The following is a 19,982-nucleotide window of genomic DNA, read 5'->3' as shown; positions in this document are numbered from 1 at the left end:
GCTACTTTAGGCCAGAAAGATCTGCTTATGCTTTTCTCAAACTCTACCCAGAAAGAGAAAGCTATACCCACGAAAAATGCTGAAGCTTCACCACGCCCATGTCAGGAGAACTACGTTGACAGCAATAAGCACACCCATGGTAGTGGCAGACACGGGTGAGTGAGCACTTCCATTCTGCCAGACGCTGGGCTAAGTGGTTTACATACATTACTGCCTTGCATCATCACAAGCCTATGAGTTCGGTTCTATTATCATCATCTTGCAGAGGCAGAAACTGATGTTCAGAGAGGTCAAATCATTTGTCCCAGGGCACCCATTAGGAAATGGCAGAACTGGTTTTCAAACTAAGCTCCAACTCCATAACTCATGCTCTTAACTCCTACCCTATATGGTCTCACCAGGCAGTATAAACCAACTAGCCTATAATTGTTTCTGAGAGATAGAAACCTGGCACATAAAGGATCAGTCTCACAACCCCATCTGGAGGGCCTGACACAGTCAAAGACTGCAGCATTTGCTATTATGCATTGCATATGGCCTCATGTCCAAGAGGATCACCCCAGGCACTTTGTGGGTCTTTGACAGGATTCTGACTAAGGCTCAGCTTATTAGTCATGGGGCTGGAAGGAACCTTACAGAACTTCTAGTCCAACCCATTATACAGATTAGGAATTTGGTACAGAGAGTTTAAGTGACTTGCCCATGACTGTAGAGCTGATCACTGACAGACATGCTCCTAAAATCTAGATCTCCTGCATGCCCAAGCCAGTGTGCTATCTTCCCTGCCCCGATGTACTATACCCTCTCCGGGGCTTCTCTGGCCACTCTTGACCCACCTACTTTCCTCCAATTTGCCCAATAAATACCACTGAAGAATTCTGCTGACAATCATTCTCACCCAGGGATGCAGCAAATATCTCTACTGAAGAACAGTTTTATCAGGCAGACTATAATTCAACAAACCAAGGTTCTTCAGAAAACTGGACCACCCACATTTCTCTATATGGCATGTATGTCTATGAGGCAGGCATACTTTCTCAGCCAAGAGAGAAGGAAAAGTATGGCTAAAAGGGTGTGGGAATGTTATCTGTGAATATGGGCAGGGTGGAGAATTTAGGTTGAAATGAACTCTGACAAAACTGAATTTCAGTATATTAGCATACTTCCCTTTGTACAATATATGTGTTCCTGGGTGTCAACCAAATTTTCCTACATAAAATCTAACAACTAAAAATATTTAAAGAGGGCTCCCCTGGTGGCAGAATGGTTAAGGATCCGCCTGCCAATGTAGGGGACACAAGTTCCAGCCCTGGTCCGGGAATATCCCACATGCTGCAGAGCAACTAAGCTCGTGCACCACAACTACTGAGCCTGCACTCTAGAGCCCGCGAGCCACAATTACTGAACCCTGCATGCTACAACTACTGAAGCCCACACGCCTAGAGCCCATGCTCTGTAACAAGAGAAGCCATCACAATGAGAAGCCCACACACCTCAACGAAGAGTAGCCCCCACTTGCCACAACTAAAGAAAGCCCGCAGGCAGCAATGAAGACCCAATGCAGCAATCAATCAATCAATAATAAAATGAATAAATAAATAAAAATTTAAAGAATATCCCCCAATACAGCCAGCATACTCTTATTTAACATCTTTACTGAAGTATAATTGCTTTACAATGTTTAGTGGCTGCTGTATAACAAAGTGAATCAGCTATATGTATACATATATCCCCATATCCCCTCCCTCTTCTGTCTCCCTCCCACCCTCCTTATCCCACCCCTCTAGGTGGTCACAAAGCACGGAGCTGATCTCCCTGTGCAATGCGGCTGCTTCCCACTAGCTATCTATTTTACATTTGGTAGAGTATATATGTCAATGCTATTCCCTCACTTTGTCCCAGCTTACCCTTCCCCCTTCCCATGTCAAGTCCATTCTCTACATCTGTGTCTTTATTCCTATCCTGCGCCTAAGTTCTTCAGAACCATTTTTTCCCTTAGATTCCATAAACATGTTTTAGCATACAGTATTTGTTTTTCTCTTGCTGACTTACTTCACTCTGTATGACAAACTCTAGGTCCATCCACCTCACTACAAATAACTCAATTTCGTTTCTTTTCATGACTGAGTAATATTCCACTGCACAACGTGCCACATCTTCTTTATTCATTCATCTTTTGATGTACACTTAGGTTGCTTCCATGTCCTGGCTATTGTAAACAGTGCTGCAATGGACACTGTGGTACATGACTCTTTTTGAATTATGATTTTCTCAGGGTATATGCCCAGCAGTGGGATTGCTGGGTCATATGGTAGTTTTTAGTTTTTTAAGGAACCTCCATACAGTTCTCCATTGTGGCTGTATCAATTTACATTCCCACCAACAGTGCAAGAGTGTTCCCTTTTCTCCACACCCTCTCCAGCATTTACTGTTTGTAGATTTTTGATGATGGCCATTCGGACCAGTGTGAGGTGATACCCAATTGTCGTTTTGATTTGCATTTCTCTAATGATTAGTGATGTTGAGCATCCTTTCATGTGTTTGTTGGCAGTCTGTTTATCTTCTTTGGAGAAATGTCTATTTAGGTCTTCTGCCCATTTTTGGGTTGGGTTGTTTTTTTGATATTGAGTTGCACAAGCTGCTTGTATATTTTGGAGATTAATCCTTTGTCACTTGCTTCATATTTTCTCCTATTCTGAGAGTTGGTTTTTCGTCTTCTTTATGGTTTCCTTTGCTGTGCAAAACTTTTAAGTTTCATTAGGTCCCATTTGTTTATTTTTGTTTTTATTTCTATTTCTCTAGGAGGTGGGTCAAAAGGATCTTCCTGTGATTTATGTCACAGAGTGTTCTGCCTATGTTTTCCTCTGAGAGTTTTATAGTGTCTGGCCTTACATTTAGGTCTTTAATCCATTTTTAGTTTATTTTTGTGTATGGTGCTAGGGAGTGTTCTAATTTCATTCTTTCACATGTAGCTGTCCAGTTTTCCCAGCACCACTTATTGAAGAGGCTGTCTTTTCTCCACTGTATACTCTAGCCTCCTTTATCAAAGATAAGGTGACCATATATGCGTGGGTTTATTTCTCTGGCCTTTCTATCCTGTTCCATTGATCTATATTTCTGTTTTTGTGCCAGTACCATACTGTCTTGATTACTGTAGCTTTGTAGTATAGCCTTAAGTCCAGGAGCCTGATTCCTCCAGCTCCGTTTTTGTTTCTCAAGATTGCTTTGGCTATTCGGGGTCTTTTGTGTTTCCATACAAATTGTGAAATTTTTTGTTCTAGTTCTGTGAAAAATGCCATTGGTGGTTTGATGGGGATTGCAGTGAATCTATAGTCATTTTCACAATGTTGATTCTTCCAATCCAAGAACATGGTATATACCTCTCCATCTGTTTGTATCATCTTTAATTTCTTTCATCAGTGTCTTATAGTTTTCTGCATACAGGTCTTTTTTCTCCTTAGGTAGGTCTATTCCTAGGTATTTTATTCTTTTTGTTGCAGTGATAAATGGGAGTGTTTCTTTAATTTCTCTTTCAGTATTCTTTTTTTTTTTTTTTTTTTTTTTTTTGCGGTACGCGGGCCTCTCACTGTTGTGGCCTCTCCCGTTGCGGAGCACAGGCTCCGGACGCGCAGGCTCAGCGGCCATGGCTCACGGGCCCAGCAGCTCTGCGGCATGTGGGATCTTCCCGGACCGGGGCACAAACCCGCGTCCCCTGCATTGGCAGGTGGACTCTCAACCACTGCGCCACCAGGGGAGCCCCTATTCTTATTTATTTTTGAGTGAATAATTTTGTTGCTGCAGGCTGTTACCATACTCCAAACCCCTTATCAAGCTGGGTGACCAAGCAATTTCCCCCAGTGAAGACAGGAATAAGAGTATGTACCTCATGGGCTTGTTGGGAGAATCAAAGGGGACAATCCCTAGCAAAATGCTTATCAGAGTGCCTGGCACATAATAAGTAGCTCACGAAATGTTAGCTACTATTATTATGATTAGAGGAGGATCTTAGATCATTAGATAGCTATACCTCCTTTCTGGGAGAAGTATGCTCTTTTCTGCAAAGCACAACCCAAAGAGAGATGTCTTAGATTCTAAAATACAAATAGTATAGGGATCTAGGGTAACTATAACCACTGCCAACCAATGATTCCCAGGTTTGAGAATCCTAAACCTGCCAAAAAGGTCGTACAAATCTGTCTTAGCGTGGCAGCCTGGGGACCAAGACCAGTGAGAGTTATTTGAGCCTTGAGGGTAAATTTTCTTTCAGGCAAGTGGTTGCCTTGGATTTTCTCTCATTGTCAAGGTCTTGGCCTCCCTCCTCCAGGATTTTTAAAGTCTAGCTCCTGTCAGAGACACTTTGAACATATGACCCTGGCCCATCATTCAACAAGCCCCACGTGGCTCCGGATACTTGTCCATTTTGTCTTGCAAGACAGGCCTGGGCTTTCAGACATGAGAATTCCATATGTATAGGTAGAGGGGTCCCTCTGCTCTGAATGGTTTTTACTCCTGAAATCTTGTTACTACTCTTCATATACTGTTTCTACCCACCCTGTATTGCCCAATCAGTAAGGTTGGTATCCAGTATGATCTGCAGAACATGGGTCAGAGATTCAGTACACCATAAGGGTTAAGGAAGAACTGTGGTAATTTAGGGTTGGAGATGGAAACCAGGAATAGCTAACCTAGTCACAAATCCCATGGAAATTTGAGTGTTTGGGCCATCCCAGTGGTGTTTCTAATATCACTCTTCCCTCCCAGTATTCTATTAAAAATCACTCGTTTTCAAGGCAGTTGCAACTGGCAAGACCTAACCAAATACACCGAACACAACACCACTCAGGAAAATTTTGCCAATTAGCATCCTTAACTATAAAACACCATTGGCTATGGGTGGAGTAGGGCTCATGCCTGGACTCACTGCTTTGTCACTCACCCCTGTAAACCCTTTATTGGATGGGCCAAACTTGAATTTCTGACAGGAAGGGGTGTAGAGAACAGGAGCTCTATCGCCCAGCTTTCCAGGACTTGAAACCATCCCCCCATCCCACTTTATTTTCACAGGTGTGCCTAAAAGAACTGCAGCCATGGCTCCCCTGACCTGTGCCTTATTCCTTTAGCTATAATAATCCATCCTCCCACTCCTCCTTGCCTTTTCTTCCATATCAAGTTCTGTGGGAAACACAGGTGGAGTTGTTATCCCAGCCAAGAGAGAAAGCAGCAGGAACTTCCTACTGTTGGCAGGGAGAGAGTATCAGCTGAGGGTCATGGGAGTTGGGGGGCTTATACTTCCACTCCGGTGCCCCTGAAGTGCCCGGCTCAGGTTCAGGGAGCCCAGGAGGCTCTGCTGTCAGGTGTCAGGCAGAGCGATGTTAACAAAGTGCTCAAACTGCACTGTTTGATGATGACTCAAGAATCCCATGCAATCCCACGCTCCTGCCAGTCACCACTTCCAGGAACTAAAATAGACCTCTGATGCTAAGAGACAGCAGGACTTTTATATCTGCTCAGAAAAATGAGCCCAGCCCTAAGAACTATCCTGCTATTCGATACAATGGCATGTTATATGGCCATTAAAGATGCCAATTATGTACACTGTGCAGGTGGGAACCAGAATGTGAAATAATGTCACATGAAAACAGCAAAATAGGAAATAGCTACACATGCCGATCAGAACTATGGAAAACACACATCGAAGAGTTCATCCCTAAAGAACCAAAGAGAATGAAGGGCACCACAGTCCTTTGAGTCCCCCCCCACGCAACACCTTTCATTATAATACACCTTTTAAAACTGTCATGCTGGTCACGCTAGGTTACTGAGGCACCTGACTTTTAAGTGACATAGGAGTTAACTCTGCAGATCATTTAATTCAGGGAATAAAGAAGAACTGAATGCTAAGGGGGCTGGTGCTTTAAAATGACTGGATTCTTCCTCTTCCCACTCCCCTTCTCAAGATCAGGGCGCGTTATCATTTCAGGTTTAGCACTCCAATGAGAAATTCCTTCAAAACACCTAGCCCACCAAACTCTAAGATGGGAGTTTAAGGAAACATGTATTTGGACCTCTCTGAAGCCAGACTGCTGTGTTTTGAACTAAGTTAGCTTATATGGAGAGAAAGGAACTGTTTTTTGATAGGCTGACAGAAATTCCTTATTGAAAAAGAATTGCTAAATGCTCTCCCCCAGCCCCACCCCTTGTCACCTTGTCACTGGTAGTGCTTACAGTTAGCCAAACATCTATCACATATTTGGGTGTCTGGGTGAGCACTATTCTCCTTCTGGGGTCCTGGCTTCAACACCTGCCCAGACTTGGTTTTTCTAGAATTAGCTTCCAATCAGTATGTTTAGTTTTTAAAAGACTATGTGTAGGTTTTTTTTTAAACTTTGTATTTTGAAATAATTTTAGATTTACAGAAGAGTTGTAAATATAGTACAAAGAGTTCCCATATACCCTTCACCCAGCTTCCCCTAAAGTTAACACCTCATATAATTCTGGTACATTGATCAAAACGATGATATTAACATTAGCACAATACTATTTACTAAACTACAGACTTCATTCAGATTTCACCAGTTTTTCCACTAATGTCCTTCTGTGCAGGATCCAATCCAGAATCCCATGCAGTAATTATATATAGAATGTTCAGTTAAAAAAAACACCCCTAGAAACAAGTTTCCTTTTAGGAGGTGGAACAGGTAAGCCAGTAGGTGTCTGGGCAATTTATGATCCTGAGCTATTCTATCCAGAAGGGAACTCTATCACTTCTGTACCAAAGCCCTTAATTCAGAACACCTCATCATGGTTATTTTCAGAAAACATGTCTTACATCAGCACTTCTCACAGTAGTACAAAGGGATTTGACAAGTGGGTTATTTTAGCAACTAATATTATGAGGGTGACAAAATGAGCAGGATGGCCTTATCTGTTTCCTATGTGTCATTTTTATTCAAACTGTATTGAAACTTTTTACTAGAAGATGTAATATTTGAGTGTAACATAAATGCTGAGAAACACCCACACCAACAGGGAAAGTACTCTTTCCAATGTGTGTTTGGTTTTGTTTGCCTGAAATTAAGTACTGAAATCTTACAAAAACCAAATTGATTAGGTTAATTTGACTCGTTAATCTTGAGAGGAAAGGGAAAGCAGGCTATAACATCCATTTATTCCTTCAACAAGTAATCGGAAAATCAAGAATACCCCCCCCCTTAATCCATGCCAACTATGTGCCAGGCAATTTGCAAAGTGCTTTACAAATATTGTTTCGTTGAATTGGTCACCACAATCTCATGAAGTAAGTACTATTATTACCCTTCTTTTACAGGTAGAGGGGCAGGGAACAGAGGATTTAAGAGGTTAAGTAACTCACCCAAGGTCACACAGCATAGAGTGATGGAGCCAGAATTCAAGGCTGGGTCAGCCTGATTCCAAAGATGGTTGTCTTGGCCAGTATGTTATATTGCCGCTCTGAGAACCTGCTACATTTCAGCCACTGTGCTGGGTGCTAGACAGAGATACAACACTGAACAGCTCTTATTCCCTCAAACCTTACAGTCTAGTTAAAGGAGATAGACCAGTAAAGAGCTAAGTAACAGTCCTCTCTTCTCCTTAGGTATTCCTTGGATTGGTTACAAGTAAAGGTGATCAGTAAATGCAATCAATGAATCCCAACACCTTTATATATTTAAATTCCTTTTTTAGGTCCTCAGAGAAAAAGTCCTCTCCACTCTGTGTACCCTGAGGGTCCCTAACAGTTAGGAATGGACTTGAGGATATTGACATGTTCCTCCATTTTGTGGCTCTGGGCTAGATGTCAGCATTGCCTGCCCCCACCCCGCCACTTAGTCTCTTTTGATGAGAAACAATGGGAACTATAATGTGCAGATACATATAATGATGAAATCAAATCAGCTGATGGAAATTTTTTAAGTCTGGGATGCAATAATTATATTCCATTTCAACTGTCTTTTCACACTTGCATTAATTGGTGAGTTCTAAGGGAGCTTCAACTGGTTCATGACTATATGGCATTCCATTTTGAAATATATTTCTTGGAAAAATGACAATGATGACCCTGTAAATTATGAACTGGCAACGTGATTTTAAAAGTGAAGGGCTGGAAGACTTAAATCTCAGCAAATGACAATCATTCTCTTCTCTCTCCCAGCCTCCAAACAATCAAATACCCTAACCCCGTGGTTTTCGAGGCTGGATGCATATGGGAATCACTGGGGAAACTTCAAAATTACCAATGCCTGTGTCCCACCCCCAGATACTGTGATGACTTAACTGATCTGGGGTGTGGCCTGGGTTTTGGAAGTTCTAAAGGAACCCCAGGGGATTTTAATGTGCAGACAAGTTTGGGAACCACAGCCCTAATCGGAGGATCATAACCCTGGCTGCATGTTAGAATCATCTTCAGGGCATCTTTTAAAAGTCCAGATGCTTGGGCCACATCCCAGACCAATTAAATTAGAAGATGTGGGGGTAGTGCTCAAGTCCCAGGAACCAGGATTTTTTGAAAAGGATTTTTCAGAAAAACAGGAGTTTTTTGAACTCCCAGAGGAGTTCAATGTGCAGCCAAGACTGGGAAGCACGGCCGTAGCTGCAACTCCACACCTGCAATAAGGGCAATGGCAAAATTTGCACTCAGATGTTCAGCAACTCTAAGATGAGCCTAATGTGAAGAAGCCAGTTCTAGAAGCCAGGTGGGAAGCAGGCTGAGGACAAACCCTTAGAACAACTGTCCTACTTTAATATTAAAATGAGCTCACTTTTCTCTTGCCATGTATGAGGGTCAACTTTTAAGGCTTGTCTAGGATCACTTGTAACTGATAGTATCTAAGCCCCACTCCCTACCACACTCCCCAAAATAACTGCAGAAAGAATAGGAAATAAAGTACTTTAAAGGGATGAAAACCTTTGCAAAGGGCTGCAAACCACTGCTCAGAGACCCTGCGTGGATGTAGACAAGGAGGAAGCAGAAAAGCAAGCTATTTGACCTACGTATTATCCAACTAGTTAGTTTTTACCTGCAACTTCATGTGCATTTTTACTCACCAAGCCAAACTCTGGGCTTGGAGGAAAAAAGCCCTAGACCATGATTCTCATCCTTACCTACACATTAGAGACATCTAGAGAGCTTTTAAAATAATGATGCTAGGGCCACACCCAAAGTGAATTAAATCAGAATCTCTGAGGGGATGACATCCAGGAATCTCTGTTTTAAAAGGTCCCCAGGTGAAAAGGTGAGGGAGAGGGATAAACTAGGAGGTTGGGATTAACATATACACACCACTATATATAAACTAGATAATCAACAAGGACCTACTGTATAGCACAGGGAACTCTACTCAATATTCTGTAATAACCTATATGGGAAAAGAATCTGAAAAAGAATGGATATATGTATATGTATAACTAAATCACTTTTCTGTACACCTGAAACTAACACAACCGTGTAAATCAACTATACTCCAATCTAAAATAAACATTTAAAAAATACATATCTTAAATAAAAATACTTTTAAAAATAAAAATAGCTTAAAATGCTAAAAAAAAAAGGTCCCCAAGTGATTCTAATGTTGCAACTGTAAAACAAAGAATGTTGCCCAACATCCAGTTCTACTTACAGTATACCCTGAAAGGAATGCAGAGCGAAGATCAAGAATGAGGCACTCTGCTCTGGGAAAACAGGCAGAACAGGCCCTCAGTTACATATTTTCAGGAAAAATTTTTATGAACCCAGATTCTTGCATCTTCCCATACTTAGAAAAGCACTAAAATCATTAGCTAAGATGTCTGTTCCTCGTGACTAGCAGCAACCTTCTGCCAGGATGTGTGCTTGGTTGCACATATCCTCTTCACCAAAATCACATACATGCTGACCTCCCCCCTTACCTCTTTGGAGCAGTTCCTCAGAGCTCTCTGATAGGCTGTCTCCCGGGCTTTAGGCCTCAGTTAAGTCCCCAAATAAAACTGAACTCACAGTTCTCACGTTATGTGTTTTTATTTCAGTTGACACAACCAAGGCTAAGATCTGTCACTCTAAACCAGTGGTTCTCAAACTTGAGTGTGCAGCAGAATCACCTGGAGGGCACATTAAATAAAACACACATGGGCTTCCCTGGTAGTGCAGTGGTTGAGAGTCCGCCTGCCGATGCAGGGGATGCAGGTTCGTGTCCCGGTCCGGGAGGATCCCACATGCCACAGAGCGGCTGGGCCCATGAGCCATGGCCGCTGAGCCTGCATGTCCGGAGCCTATGCTCTGCAATGGGAGCGGCCTCAACAGTGAGAAGCCCGCGTATCCCCCCTCCCAAAAAACACACAAAAAAACCCCACATAGCTGGGCCTCACCCTCAGAGGTTCTGATCCAGTTAGGGTGGAACCTGAAAGTCTGCATTTCTAACAAGCTCCTAGGTGATGCCAATGCTGTTGGTCCAGGGATCACACTTTGAAAGGTAGAGCCCCCCGTGGACCACTGGTTCTCAGCCTTGGCTGCACATGAGAATCACTGGTGGGCATTTAAAAAATACTGATGTCTGAGCCCCTCCCTAAACCAATTAAATTGTAATGTCTGAGGCCCAGGGATCAACATTTTTAAAGGTGATACAAATGTGCGCTGAGGCTTGTGATCCACTGCCTTAGTCCTAGATATTTTACAGCTGGAAGAGATCATTTAGTATAAACCCTTAAATTTCCTGAGAATGTATAGCTACTTAGGTACTACTGGTCCACATGTCCCAATTCCAATTTCCACCATTCTTCCTTAATCATTACTATGTATTAACAATGGGAATTGTAAATCAACTATACTTCAATACAATTAAAAATAATAATAATAGTTTAAAAAACAATGTGACCAATTTAGGGTGACCAACTTGTTGTCCTGGTTTGGTTAGGACGCTCCTGGTTTTAGCACCGAAAGTTCCAGGTTCAGAGTAAATCGGGACACTTGGTCACTGTGGTAATGTTTTACAGCTCACAGATTGGAATACAGTAGTGTTAGATTTTGCTTCTAACATCCAGCATCCATCCTCCACTAAAAGGAACCAGGGCTCCTTGGAAACAGCTGATTCCAGGACTAGGGCAGAGAAATGTATGGTGAGCCTAGGAATTTTCTGTCAGAATCTAAGGAAGTGCTCAAAGACTCATGAAAGCATGTCAAAAGGACTAAAGGGACTCCCACTGGCCAAACTGGAGAAAATTTGAGCATTACAAAGAAAATGCTGAACTGAATGTAAAGCACTGAATTTACATTAAGAGAAACAATGAAGTAAGTGACTTCCAAAACAATAAGTAAAACTATTTCTCTACTATTGGAAGTAACTATTACATCAACTTGCTCTGAAAATAGGTATTCCAGAGGAAAGAATTAGGCCTTTACATGATCTTTTTGGTCCATATCCTACAGATGAGAAAAAGCTCATCTTTACGGAAGAATGCCAGCTAAGAAACATAGACTGGATGATAGAATTAAGAAATCACCATCTTATAACCCCTGATTAAATCACAAAGTCAGGAAATACATTTTAAAAATTAGAAAAACAAATTACTGAGTGAGGAAACAGGAATTGATGGATGCTGAAATTTTAGGTGAGAGGTTATTGGGGAACAGGACAGTCACATAGTACCAAAGTAACACCCCAGATTTCTTGCTAATTAGGAAGAGAAAATTAAAATTACATGGAGAGTTCTGAGGGCCACCACCTTAACCATTACCTTTACTAAGAGTGGACAACTGCCATTATGTACCACTGGATGGGATGCTACATGAAGTACACAGCATTATTTATGAAGAAGCATTCTTATCAAAACTGAATCTAATCAAGCCTCTAGACCCAACAACTTCCAGTTTACAGGAAACTCAGGTGCTGGAAGGGAAAGATAAACACTATCATAAGAAAACAAATCATCCTGGTTTGCCCAGGACTGAGGACTGTCCAGGATGCAGGATCAGTGTTAAACCAGGAGAGTCCCAGGAAAACTAGGACAGTTGGTAACACACACAACAGTCAGAAAGATTCATAAGTGGGGCATACCTGGTCTCTAAAAGTCAGTGCTATTAACAAAAAGTGGGGAGACTCTTCTAGATTAAAAGACACTAAAGAGAGACCACACTCAAATGCAACATGTGAACTGGCCATAAAAGACTTCAGGGGACAGCTGGGGAAATCTGAATATAGAGCAGTACTACTCAGCCAGCCCACAGATGTAAATGAACCAGGTCATTAAGCACACTATTTAATCTGGCTGACATATTTTTGGTAACAAAACTTCCTCAATGAAGGATGTGGTGCACTGATACACACTCTGGTACAAGTTCCTTATCTCCCTCTGAACCATCAAGCAGTCTGCAGACCACACGTTGGGAAGGACTGTACTAGATACTGGATAACACTAGTGAAGATCAGTGAGTTACTGGTAATTTATTTTTTAGTTGGGCTTACGGTATTATGATTATGTAGAAAAACGTCCTTACATTTAGAAGATGTATGCTGAGACGTTTAAAGGTGAAGTGTCATGGTGTCTACCACTTACTTTCAAATGGTTTATCAAAGAACAGATACACAGATAAAGCAAACATGGCAAACTGTTAACATTTGTTGAATCCTGGAGGTGGATATACTAGTGTTCATTGTATTATTCTTTCAAATTTCTTGTATGCTTAAAACTTTTCATTATAAAAATGATGAAAGCATTATTCTAAGATCTTACTTACAAGGGGTAACACTAACAGAATTACCAGGAAGCTGATTACCTACAGCTAATCCTATATTTATTCATCAGATATTCCTTAGGGGATAGCTAAGTTAAAAATAGAAAAATGAGTTTAGTTAGCCAAAAGAAAAAAGCACATCCCCATCTGAGGAAACAGAATGTAGAAAGGACCAGAATGGGAAAAAATGATCTTTTTCAAGGAAAGGAACTCAATGTGTATAGAAAAATGAGGCTACCCAGATTATGAAGGGGCTTTGAGGCTTCGTGAAGAATCTGAGACTTATTTTTAAAAGCAAGAAGGAGCCCATAACAGACAGATTTCAAGCACCAGAGAAACACAATGAGACTGGCATTTTAGAAAACTCACTCTGGCTGTAGAGAACAGAATGGATGGGGGCAAGAATGAAGACAGCAGCACAAGTTAAGAACATGGCCCTTTCAGTAATAATCTGGTGAGAGATGATGGTAACCTGTAGGGATGGAGACTTGGTGATACACTGCATGTGGGCAGAGGGTATAGGAAAAGAAGGACTCAGATATAATTCCCAGGCTTCTGGCTTGAGTGACCAAGTAAATTGGTATATTCATCAAGATTGGAAATACAGAGCAAGAACAGGTTTGGGGGAAAGATGTGAAGCATGCAACATTAGATATGTTGAGTTCAGAGTACCTAGAAGATATCCAGCTGGAATCCACCTTGTAGGCAGTTGGATATGAGAATGAGAAAGATAACTCTGGCTTCTGGTTTATATAACTAATAGATGGGATTGCCATTTACAGATATAGGCAACAAAGGAGGAGAAGATAAAAGTCGCTTTACATTTATGCTTTACATTAATGTTTTTCAGCTATAAAAATAATATTATTTATATAAAATAAAAAATAGGGGGCTTCCCTGGTGGTACAGTGGTTGAGAGTCCACCTGCCAATACAGGGGAGAAAGGTTCGTGCCCCAGTCTGGGAAGATCCCACATGCCGCGGAACAGCTAGGCCCGTGAGCCATGGCCGCTGAGCCTGCACTCCACAACAGAGAGAGGCCCGCGTAGAGCAAAAAAAAAAAAAAAAAAAAAAAAAAGGAAATGGAAACGTAATGTATATAATATACAAATATATTATTTACGTAAAGTGAAAAATAGGGAAATGGGAATAAAACTTATCTGACTACCATGAATCAACTTTTTTTGTCATTTTAGATTATTTCCTTCTAATATTTTTATATGGATATTTATATAGTAGCTTTAAGAGCCATATTTTTCTGAGAAAGCGGCTTCTCTAGAGGTATTTAGGATTGACAAAAATTAAAAACTCTAGCCGACCTGATATCAGTTTGTAAATCAGACAGTGCTCACTAAGTTACACGTCCTTAGTCTGTTAAGATTCAAAACATAATTTAATTGTTGGGCACATATCTGAGAACAACTCCAGAGTTGAAGAAATCATGACTAGAGGATGTCAGTTTCAATACCCATACTACACAGCCCAATTATAGGTATTCAGTTTCTTCTTTGAAGCTCTCCTTTCCCACAGGGTCTCTACTACAACCACTTCTCCCTCCACAGGTGAGAGCTAATTGGTGATATTGCTCCTAAGTGTAACCACATTTTTAAAAGCTGTTCCGGAAGTCTCAAAGCCTAGAAAACCCAAATGAATGAATCTCTACTGAGATCACACAGTCACTCTGCAATCATTTCATAGCTTACTCTGCTTTTTAAAAAAGCTAGACTTGTTTTTAGTTCTAATCCTTGGCCACCTCATGAATGCAGAACACATCTAGTAAAATCTCCAGGCAAATACAGAAACCCGAGGCAATGTGACATTATTACCAGATGTGGAGAAAAGCTCGGTTGTCACCCCACCACAGGCAGAGCTAGACAGAGGAGACAGACTGTAAACTAGGATCAAAGGAGCCATGACAGGCTGACAGCAAAAAGAAGGAACAGTCCAGATCCAGGGCCAAGGAGTGGTCACAACCAGGCAATCACGCAAGAGAGGCAGCAAACGTGAAAACTAAGGTTATAAATCTATCTCAGGCAGGAGGTCCACTATATTCTTCCTGCTCGGGATCCAAAGACTGGTTTCCCAGGTAATGCTCTCAGGGTCTCTCTCTCCACTATACGTAGTTACCTCACTTTTATTGGCTATATGGTATTTCATTAAATAAATGTAATGTAGCTTATTTATCTAATTCCTTGCTATTGGAAATGTAAGCTGTTTCTAACCTTTTGCTATTTCAAAAAGTCCCTTCATGAATATTCTTATAGTTATATCTTTGCTTACATTTTTAGTTATTTAGAGGAACTGCTGAGTTGAAGGGCCTGTATGTTTTTAAGGCCCTAAGATATATACGACTAAACCTTTTAAACCTTGTTTAAAAAGGTTGTACTAATTTACACTCAAACCAACAAACCAGATGAGTTCTTGTTTCCCTGGCTAAGACTCAGTCATTTCAATAGCACTGTCCTATTAAAATAAGGAACAAGACAAGATATTCGCTATCACTCCTACACTGGAACATCTTCTTATGCAATGTAATAAGAAAAAAAAAGTATTAGAAGGAGAGAGACAAAACTGCTTTTATGTGGTGATCATATGGCCAGCTACCAAGAAAATGCAAGAGAATCAACTGGAAAACCTGTAAAACAAATAATAGGTAGCTTGACACAAAATCAGCAATAACCAGTTAGAAAATATCATGAAAAAGGTCCCTTTCATAAACTCAGTAAAAACTTTACAATATCTTGTATTAATCTTTAGAAAAAAGACCTGTATTGGGAAAAAAATACGTGTTTATATTTAGAGAATTCCATAAGCCTAGAGTAACTGGATAGGTCACATACCTGTATAGAAAAAAATACTGTAAAGATTTCAATTCTCCTTAAATTAATTAATTGGAATCAATAAATTCCAATCACAAGCCCAAAAGAATATTTTTGGTAAGTTGATTCTAGAACTCTGTTAGAAAATACATGGAAACGTTAAGATCATATATCTTTTAACCCAGCAATTCCACATCAGGGATTTATCTAATAAATATACTATCACATACACTTATTCATCACATATACATAGTCATTGCACAAATATTCAGAGATATATGTACAAGGACATTCACTGCAACACTGTGGTAACAATAGAGTAGAAACAACCTCATTAGGATGAATGTCCCTTCAAAGGGACAAGTTAAATGATATATTTATGTAAGTTAAAACTATACAGCCTATTTTAAAAATTAAGTAGACCTTTAAGTACTGATGCAGATTCTACATCATTGTAGAACAATCTCCAAAATCTATTGTTAAGTGACAAGCATGGTGCAGAATAGTGGGTTTTTAAAAATTTTTTAAATTGAAGTATAGTTCATTTACAATGTTCTGTTAGTTTCAGGTATACAGCAAAGTGATTTGGTTATACATATATATTCTTTTTAAAATTCTTTTCCATTATAGGTTATTACAAGATACTGAGTATAGTTCCCTGTGCTATTAAGTAGGTCCTTGCTGTTTACCTATTTTATACACAGTAGTGTGTATACATTAATCCCAAACTCCTAATTTATCTCCCCCACCACCACCGCTATCCCCTTTGGTAACCATAAGTTTGTTTTCCTTTTTTTTTTTTTTTTTTTTTCTTTTGCGGTATGCGGGCCTCTCACTGTTGTGGCCTCTCCCATTGAGGAGCACAGGCTCTGGACGCGCAGGCTCAGCGGCCATGGCTCATGGGCCCCATAAGTTTGTTTTCTATGTCTGTGAGTCTATTTCTGTTTTATAAATAAGTTTGTTTATATATCACTTTTTTAGGTTCCACATATAAGTGATACCATATGATTTTTTTGCCTTTGACTTATTTCACTTAATATGATAATCTCTAGGTCCATCAGAACAGTGTTTATAGTCTGTTTCTATCTGTTTAAAAAAGAGAGAAAGAGCGATGTACACACACACACAGAATATATCTGGTAGGCTACACAAGAAACTAGGAAGAGTGGTGACATCTGAAGGACTAGGAGCCAGGAATAAGAAGACTCATTATTCACTGCATGCACATGCACTCTTATGTACTGTTTTTTTTCTACCATATGCACATACTGTCTTTTCAAAATAAATTTTTCTTGCCTTTCTGAGGCCATGTTTATTGTTTTACTCAGTCTGAGTGTTAGCAGAATCCTAGGCTTACTCTTTTTTTTTTTGTGGTACGCGGGCCTCTCACTGTTGTGGCCTCTCCCATTGTGGAGCACAGGCTCTGGACACGCAGGCTCAGTGGCCATGGCTCACGGGCCCAGCCGCTCCGCAGCATGTCGGATCCTCCTGACCGGGGCACGAACCCGCGTCCCCTGCATCGGCAGGCGGACTCTCAACCACTACGCCACCAGGGAAGCCCTAGGCTTACTCTTAATCATTGCATTTTTTAACCTATTGTTTTGCAAAATAAATATTTTCATTTTATTCAAAAGTGAAACATATAAAGGTATATAGTAAAGTTTCTCCACACCTCTGACTCCCATCCCTGCAGTTTTCCCCCATCACAGATAACTACTATTATCAGTTTTTTGTTTTTGTTTTTTTGGGCTGCACATCGCAGTATGTGGGATCTTAGTTCCCCGACCAGGAATTGAACTGGTGCCCTCTGCAGTGGAAGCACGGAGACTTAACCACTGAACCACCAGGGAAATCCTATATTTTTTCTTATTTATTTTCTATTAATCAGTTTCTTATAAAACTTACCAGTTTCTGTATGCATATACAGCAAATACAAATCAATATTCTCTTCACCTTTGTCCGTTTTTACAAAGATAGTTATCATTATATCAACAATTCTGCATACCTTGCTATTTCCATTCAGAACCAAAATCACAAGCCACAAAAGAAAAAACAGACTGGACATCATCACAATTAAATAATCTTGTGCTTCAAAGGATAATGGCAAGAAAGTGGACAACTCACAAAACAGAAAATTTCTGTAAATCATATATCTGATAAGGAACTTATATCTAGAATTTTAAAAGAATTCTTAAAACTCAATAACAAAAAGATGACCCAACTGAAAAATGGGCAAAAGATCTAAATAGACAGGTCTCCAAAGAATATATATATATGTATATATATATATAAATGGCCAATAAACATGAAAAAATGTTCAACATCATTAACCATGGAGAAATACAATCAAATCAAAACCACAAGGAGGTACCACTCTCACCCATTAGTATGTGTATAATAAAAAAGACAACAGTAGAGTTAACAAGGACATAGAGGAATTGGAACACTCCTACCGCTAGTGGGAATGTAAGATGGGAGGCTGCTTTGGAAATAGTCTGGCAGTTCCTCAAAAGGTTAAAATAGGTACCATATGACCCAGCAATTACATTACTAGGTATCTACCCAAGAGAAATGAAAACATATGTCCCCACAAAAACTAGTACATGAATGTTCATAGCAACTTTATTCATAATAGTCAAAAGGTGGAAACAACCTAAGTGTCCATCAACTGATGAGTGAATAAAATGTGGTATATATATATATCCATAGAATGGAATATTATTCAGCCATAAAAAGGAATGAAGTACTGCTACATGCTACAACACAGATGAACCTTACAAACATCATGCTAAGAGAAAGAAGCCAGATGTGAAGGACCACATTTGCAAAGAACTTCACTTGTATGAATTGTGCAGAATAGGCAAATCCATACAGACATAAAGTAGATTAGTGGTTGCCTAGGGCCAGGGGGTTGGGGAAAAATAGGAAGTGACAGGTGAGAGGTGCAGGGTTTCTTTTGGAGTGATGAAAATGTTCACAATTAGACAGTAGTGATGGCTACACAAGTCTGAGAATGTACCAAAAACCTTTGAATTGTACATTTTAATTAAGGTTGAATTTTATGATACATGAGTTATATCTCACTCGATAAAGTTGTTAACAGAAAATAACGTACCTTAGAGATCTTTCCATATCAGTAAACAGAAAACATCTTCATTCTTTTTTATAGCAGCATGGTATTCCATTGTATGGATGTAGTATATTTGAGTTAACTAGTTCCTCACTGATGGACTTTTAGGATAGCTCATCATTTGCTGTTATAATATTGCAATCAATCAATGCATGTCATTTTACATGTGTGTCAGTATATTTGTAGGATAAAGCCTCAGGAATGGAATTACTGGGTCAAAAGGTATATATACATTTATAATCTTAATCTATATTGCTATATTTCCCTCCACGGGATACTGCCAATTTACACTCTGACCAGTAATTTTTTAAAATTCATGTTTCCCCATAGTATTGCCAACAGTGCATTATCAAACTTTGGAACTTTTGCCAATCTGAGATACAAAAAGTGGTATCTCAGGGTACTTTTAATCTGCATTTCCACTATAATGGAAGAGACTGAGCATCCTTTCATGGTTCATAAACACATTTATGTTTTCTTTTTATATCTTGCATTCATTCTTCTTTTGGGCTGTTGTTTTTCTTACTGATTTCCAGGAGTTCGTTATAAATTAAGGGAAAAAGTCTTTGTAATATGAACTGCAATTTTTTTTCCAGTTTGTACATTGTTTCCTCTCTTTGCTTTTAGTGCTTTTTATCAAGCAAGTTATTGATTTTTAAAACTGTTTTATTGCAATATCATTCACACAGCTCAACCACTTATTCAGTTCAGTGGTTTTTAGTATATTCACAGGGTTATGCATATATCACAACAATCAATTTTGGAATATTTTCATTAATTCCTTAGCAGTCACTCCCCAATTCTCCCGAAACCCCCCACCCTAAACCCTAGACAACCATAAATCTACTGTCTGTCTCTAGAGATTTGCCTAGTCTGGACATTTTCCTATAAACGGAATAAGAGGCCTTTTGTGTCTGGCTTCTGGATACCAGTCCCTTATCAGGTAAATGATTTTCAAATCTTTTCTCCCATTCTGTGGGTTGTCTTTTCATCTTTTCACTTTCTTGATGGTATCATTTGCAGCACAAAAAGTTTTCTTTAACTTTGATGATGTTCAATTACACACACACACACACACACACATTCTTGTACCTGTTCCTTGGGTCTTTGATGTTATATGTAAGAAGGCTTTGCTTAACCCACGTTCACAAAGATTTACTCCCATGTTTCAAGCTCTTACATTTACTTCTATAATCCATTTTGAATTCATTTCTGTGTATGGTGTAATGAAGGAAGTTTTGTTTTATGTAGCCAAATTTAACAACCTTTTATTATATGTCTTCTGAATTTTCATAGTTAGAAAGGGCTTCTGC

At 39.8% G+C, this 19,982-nt stretch overlaps 1 protein-coding gene across 1 annotated transcript in view; it reads right to left on the bottom strand.

Moving 5' to 3' along the window:
* Positions 1-7,430, bottom strand: part of XKRX (XK related X-linked) — a 70,482-nt gene extending 63,052 nt beyond the window's left edge. The window contains exon 1 of the mRNA XM_067023447.1: positions 7,373-7,430. Coding sequence (XP_066879548.1) covers positions 7,373-7,389 — 17 coding nt within the window. The 5' untranslated portion in view covers positions 7,390-7,430. The remainder of the gene's footprint in view (positions 1-7,372) is intronic.
* Positions 7,431-19,982: the final 12,552 nt, after the last annotated feature.

Source organism: Kogia breviceps, chromosome X (genome assembly GCF_026419965.1).
Source record: "Kogia breviceps isolate mKogBre1 chromosome X, mKogBre1 haplotype 1, whole genome shotgun sequence".
NCBI lineage: Eukaryota > Metazoa > Chordata > Mammalia > Artiodactyla > Physeteridae > Kogia > Kogia breviceps.
This window is presented reverse-complemented; position numbering and strand designations above follow the sequence as displayed.